This window comes from Buceros rhinoceros, unplaced genomic scaffold, assembly GCF_000710305.1.
Source record: "Buceros rhinoceros silvestris isolate BGI_N320 unplaced genomic scaffold, ASM71030v1 scaffold19685, whole genome shotgun sequence".
In the NCBI taxonomy this organism is placed as follows: Eukaryota; Metazoa; Chordata; class Aves; order Bucerotiformes; family Bucerotidae; genus Buceros; species Buceros rhinoceros.
The window spans coordinates 5,148-11,515 of NW_010412500.1; the positions used below are offsets into that span (position 1 = coordinate 5,148).

Here is a 6,368-nt window from a genome sequence, read left to right on the forward strand (position 1 = left end):
CTTTGCTAAAGAGACATGGAACAAGAGTGAAAAAGTTTAGGAACAACAGCAGTAAGGAGTAAGAGACAAGAGCTTCCACCGTGAAAAAAAAGACAATAGAAAGCAGGGCTGCTGTAGCTACCCAAGTGAAAGGCAGGGTTACCAAATACCAAGAATGGCACAAGGTCAGAGGCAGTAAGCCACTTCTGGTGGTTGTTGTTCACATATTTATTAAAAGCTACCACTGGCTGTTGGGTACAGCAGAGTCAAGTCACACATAGTCCAGTGCGAGCTGGCAGGACTTCAATTCCAGTGCCATTTTAAAATGCTATCTCATCTTTCTCAAGAGGTCAGTAGATGCACAACTTAAATACAACAGTTAAACTATCAAGGTCAGTACAGCTCTCTGATACCAGGTACATATTTGGCTAAAGAGCACAGCAGGCATACACTACACAGTGAAGCGTCGCTGTGCCAGTGAAGAAAGGCAGGAGGACAGCAAAGTGCCTGTTTTACAAAGAACTTGGGCCACTCACAACTATCCCTTTGTTTCTTTCTGCTAGCCCATAAGATGAATATATTTATACTGCGTATAAATTCAGAGTGAGTGGTGTTTGGGAACATTTTATTTTGTACATGACAAGATTTTACACCAAGTCAGTTAAATAATACAAATTTACATTCATGAGGAATGTTTTTAGAAAAGTGAACTTAAAAAAAAATCCTCCTTTACCCTTAAACCCCAAACCATCCCTCAACATTTTACAGTGGAAAAAACCAGAACAATCTAATTCACATTCCCTCCTAACCCCCCAATGCAGGACGGTAGTTGAGTGCAGCTTACAGTTCATCTTTCACATCTGTGGATTCCTGTGGATACAAAGAGAGAATCAGAATCTTGTTTTTTCAAAGTGGAAGAGGTTACAAGAGCTGCCCCAGAAGAACTAAACCTAAGTATTGATGATGCTTTCCAAAGCCTGAATAATACAACTCTTTAAGGAGGTGTTACAGTCAAGCTTCTGTTCAAATAATGCCATATTAAGACCTTGCTATTAAGAGTAAAAAGAGTATTTTTCTAGTCTGCTCAAATGTTAGCAGTAGATCTACTGTACCATTTCATCTTTAATACTTTCAGAGCTATCTTTCAGGCACAGTATTAGTGCTGTTAATAGCCCTATTGTAGGGCTTGAGCACAGAGCTAGGGCACACACCTGCTTTCCAGTCAGCATTCAGAAACTTTAATCTGCAAGTGCGCTAATCCAACAAACAGAACATGGCTTCGCCCCTTTGTAATACGACTGTCACTGTAGGTATACTGCTGTGTAAACACACTAGTGATGGCAAAAAATAAGTCATGATAGTACAATAAGCAATTGTTTCTCAAATTTATTTGGTAATCTGATATTTATCACAGGGCAGGTACACCTCCATTAAGATGTCATCTTGCACAACCCTTCTAAAGGGAACCAGAGAAAGCAGGTCCAGTTGGGACCTCACAGTAACTTTAAAATATAATGTTATCAAGAAGTTGGTGAACATGCTGAACTCTTCCAGTACCACAAGACATTAAAACCACACACACTAGCTAAGCAAAGGCTGACTGCACACAACAGTTAACTGTTTAGAGGTCATGCTGCTGCCAGTCTAGTGTTGTAAGCATTTGAAACTATGCTCTTGCCAATTTACTGATGTTATTGCCCTCAAACTGTTAAGTTTAAGTTCACTGCAGAGGATTTGCTGTTTTCCTGCTATAGACCACTATTACAATCCCTGAAGCTCCACCTTTGAACATATCTTAAGTGTTTTCTTCTTACAAAATCGTTTTACAAGGAATGTTATTTTTGCTGCAGTTCTTTTTTCTCCTCCAAGAAAAGCTTGGACAACTTTAGTCACACTAAAGAACTAATGTTGTGAAAGCCAAAGTGAACAAGTTTGTTGCCAGGAAGCACCGCAGAAAACTGCACATAAGTATTGTTAGGAAGAGAGTTAAGCTTGAGATCTTACCTTTTGTGTTTCACTGTCTTCAGCATCAGCATCCACCTCCTCTTCATCTTGCTCCGCCTCCTCAGCTGCATCCTCAGGCTCTTCAGGTTCCTCTTCCACCTGTAGGAAGGTCACGAGCAATTTGCTTAGGGTGTTTACTAGCTGTGGACTAGCTAAATACAAGCTACAGATGTATTCACTACCAGTTCCTCATATTTGCCCCAAGCCACGTGAAGAAATCAAATTCTATTTAGGACTGACACATCACACCCCCTCTGGCCAGATGCCCAGTGTAAGTTCTTTCACAGCACTGTAAGAACCCTTACTTAACCCCACTCACAAATTTCTGTTAATGAGATAGGCACATGTGCCTTTGGCTTCTAGTTTATGCCTACAGAACCACCACTTAGTTAGGGCAAGACAATACTTAAGCATAATGGAAGAGCAGAATCCCAAGCAACTGCAAAGTGGGAGGGAGGACATGAGCATGAAGCACAGACTCATCAGTTTCCCACCCAAGTACTTAAACTGGGTTCCTGGTGGCATACGTAAGTGTAGGAAGCAGGATACATTTAATTTTATCTGTCTGTCAAGTATCTGCTTTTCAAGATGTAGCAGCAGTAAGTCAATATCAACCCCGAGTTGAAGGGAGACTAACCTTTGCATCCAGGTCAATGTTTAAACTCAGACGAAGCATCCTTTCTATTCTGTCTCCATATTCCTTTGTGTCTGGTAACATGTATCCTGATCTCAAAGTTGCAGTTTCAAACAATACCACTGCAAGATCTGAAACTGTTTTGTCATCTTCATTTTCCTAATGTGGAAGAACATTAAAAAACCAAACAAGCAGAGCTGTTAACTAGGTTGCATGCAGCTAAGTGGCAAATACTTCAGTACTGTTATTTGTTTACCTTGACTCGCCTCAGCATGTCCTTGATCAATGGATGCCTGGGGTTAATTTCAAAAGTCTTCTTCTGGCTAGCATAGTAACTGAAAAGAAGTTACATAACTCAGTTTTGAAGTACAGGACCCAGCTATGTCGTTAAACCCATGAACATTGATTACTGTCACAGTAGCCGGAGTATTCCTCCCCCTGCCCACTTTAATACCAACCTAACTCTAAGCAGCATTCAAGTTACTAAGACAGTTCATCGCTTGTCACAAAGTAACAGATAGCAAATGACACAGCTGAGTCTTGCTCACCAGGCGGTTTTACATATTGGGCTTTAAAATAACCATGTAAGACTATGGATGGAGACCACAACTTGGCTATAAGTGATTTTAAAAAATACGAAGGCTCATCAGAACCAGATGGAAGCTTGGTGTGCCCACACCAAGTAAGGGAGGCCATCAACCATTTCAGGTCTGCTGCTACATAACTGAAAGCTTACTTGGTAGATATATCCTTCCCAGTTTGGTAAGCTTGAGCCTTCATGATTCTTTCCATATTACCAGACCATCCATACTGGCTAGCCACAAGAGCACATGGAGACTGGGTTAAACGTTGAGATAGCACAGCCTTTTCAATCTGTAGGAGAAAAAACCCCTTTCTGTTAAGTTCACAGAGGTAGCAGCTTATACAGCGAATAAAGCAAGTAACTCTGAAATTCCTTGAAATTTTGAGGGCTCTGACAGTCTAACTCATTATCTTCCTGAAATAAAGGTATTAAACATGTTTATTTATCCATACAAAGACAGAGAAGCTCCTGGCAAACCTATGCTCAGGGAAATCTGTAAGGAATGTGGTATCAAGCACAACAGCATTGACATAAACATTATCTATAGCATAACATCTTACCTTGTCTTTTAGAGCTTTGTCTTTCATCCAGTTTAAGAGTGGTTCAAATTCCTTTTCCAAGGCTTCTCTGCTCTCCTTAGACTTTTCGCTTTCTTCAAACTTAACTCCTTCTTTTGCTACATTCTGAAATCTCTTGCCATCAAACTCGGGCAGAGCCTGAATACAGTATTCATCTACAGGTTCAGTCAGATAGATCACTTCATAGCCCTTTTTCAGGAGACGTTCAACAAATGGTGAGGATTCAGCCTAAGAGGACAAAACAGACCAGATGCCAGTTTAACTGTGTTGGTATCAGCAGCTACTGAAACCTGTGCAACTATTTGACAAGGGTTGGTACGAGAAAAACTGAATTGCAGCAGTAACATAAGCGTGGAGTCTCCACACTTACAGCAAATACACAGTTCACAATGTTTATGGTACTACTTTAACTAGGAGCTGTAATATTTTTGACCCCTTCTCTTTCTTCCACACTCACGTACCTCCTTTCTGCTGGCACCTGCCATGAAATAAATTTTGTCTTGCTTTTCTTTCATTCTTTCCACATACTGGTCAAGGCTTGTGAGGTTACTTTCATGATGAGAAGACTGGAAGCGAAGAAGTTTAGCCAGTCGTGTACGATTGGAGTGATCCTCAATAACTCCAAGCTTTACATTAGTACCAAACTCTTTCCAGAATGTGTCATTGTATTTTTCTTCTGCAATTTTCTTGATCATATCAAGAGTTTTGCGAACAAGTTTCTTTCTGATTACCTAAAAGAGAGCAGCAATACCAAGTTACAACAGCGAGCACCTGGAAGAACCCTCAGTTCAACCCCACTGTAAAGGATGAATCCAAGACACTTAGTGTCCCTGATGTGAACAGAAGTAGTCTGAAAACAGCAATACCTGGGTTTCCTTATATAAAGTAAAATTAATCAAGTTGCTAGTCTAATTCTTGCTGTTATGATTTTACAGTGAGAGACTTTAAGATCATTTAGCTTACCTTTAGCAGTTTATGCTGCTGAAGTGTTTCACGAGATACATTCAAAGGAAGATCATCAGAATCCACCTAATCGAGAAAGAAACTTCTTAAGTAGAGCTAACACTATTTGAAGATTAAAAAAAAATCCATGAAAGACTGATAATACTTACAACACCCTTAACGAAGTTAAGGTATTTGGGCATCATGTCATGGAAGTCATCAGTGATGAACACTCTTCGAACATACAGCTGAATTACAAGAGGAAACATCACTCAGATTATGTCTGGGTTTTTTGTGGGCTTTTTTTTGTAGACATGAAACTATACCCACACACTTGCTTGTCTTACCTTAATGAAATCACTCTTTTTGGATCCATATTCATCAAACAGGCCACGTGGAGCAGAATTAGGAACAAACAAGATAGATTTGAAAGTTACTTCCCCTTCAGCAGTGAAGTGGATGTAAGCCATTGGGTCATCATGTTCCTGTGAATGGAGAATTCTTTTAATTGATGTGGGGAAAATACCAGTGAGTTAATACATTTCCATTAATAACATGAGTTTGCCAAAAAGGCACAATTATACTATCTGACCATTCTTTGTTAGAATCTATTATGGAGACAAAAGTTCCAGATTCAGCTGAGTTATTTGCATAGTAACCTTCCTTTTGTTGTTAGGTTTTGAGGGGTTTATGTGGTTTGTTTTGGTTTTTTTTTACATGCCAACCACCAAAAAGTTACCAATAGCACAGTAACTAATACAGCATCACCACAGCAGAGTTAAAAGCCTCCCAAGTAACACATTATGCCATATTTACATATAAAGACAGTATTGTTTCTAGAATGCATACCTTCCTCTTTCTTCCACTACATACAACACAAGCACTACCACTTTCAGACTAAATAAAGATCTCCCTGTCAACATTTAAACACATAAGTAAGCTCCATGTGAACTGGACCGTATTACTTCTCTAACCAAGGACACTCAAGACTTGGGTAGCAGTACTCTCTCTGTTAATTCCTGACAGAGATGCTATACTTGCTAGGCTCTCTGCAATTTAAGTCTACTTACTGACATCAATTAATTCTTCAGAAACAGACCATGCCATAAGCACTCAGTTTTGTTTACACAAAAGGAGATACTATAGCAAACCTCTTGCTGTGGAACAAATCTTGAGGCTCAAAGCTTACCTTGGAAAAGGTTTTGTAAAAAGCTTTGTATTCATCATCTTCAACTTCTTTAGATGGTCGCTGCCAGATCGGTTTTATGTCATTCATGAGCTCCCAATCCCAGACAGTCTTTTCAACCTAGGCATGTAAATACCACCAGACATTAAAGACTTGTTCTTTATTTCAGGTTAAGTCAATGAAAGACACTCCACTGAGGCAAAGTCATAAAAAAGCATGTTGAAAATACACACTCTTTCTATCAAGTTACTGAAGTCCACTACCATTTCAAGCAGTGCACCCAAGTATTTGTAAGTTCTGGGACTACTCTATCAAGTTACTGAAGTCCACTTCCATTTCAAGCAGTGCACCCAAGTATTTGTAAGTTCTGGGACTACTGCCTCAATAGGCTGTTGTCTCATTTGCCCGATTTCATCCAAGCCTGTTTTGTTTACTATCTTACCTTCTAACTGCACTTCAGCA

The 6,368-nt window shown here is 39.7% G+C and overlaps 1 protein-coding gene across 1 annotated transcript in view; it reads right to left on the minus strand.

Annotated features, from left to right (window-relative positions):
* Positions 1-586: 586 nt before the first annotated feature.
* Positions 587-6,368, minus strand: part of HSP90B1 (heat shock protein 90kDa beta (Grp94), member 1) — a 9,403-nt gene continuing 3,621 nt past the window's right edge. The window contains exons 7-17 of the mRNA XM_010136431.1: positions 5,910-6,026; positions 5,068-5,205; positions 4,891-4,968; positions 4,742-4,807; positions 4,240-4,509; positions 3,761-4,006; positions 3,354-3,490; positions 2,874-2,952; positions 2,621-2,776; positions 1,984-2,082; positions 587-849 (exon numbers count right to left, since the gene is read on the minus strand). Coding sequence (XP_010134733.1) covers positions 820-849; positions 1,984-2,082; positions 2,621-2,776; positions 2,874-2,952; positions 3,354-3,490; positions 3,761-4,006; positions 4,240-4,509; positions 4,742-4,807; positions 4,891-4,968; positions 5,068-5,205; positions 5,910-6,026 — 1,416 coding nt within the window. The 3' untranslated portion in view covers positions 587-819. The remainder of the gene's footprint in view (positions 850-1,983; positions 2,083-2,620; positions 2,777-2,873; positions 2,953-3,353; positions 3,491-3,760; positions 4,007-4,239; positions 4,510-4,741; positions 4,808-4,890; positions 4,969-5,067; positions 5,206-5,909; positions 6,027-6,368) is intronic.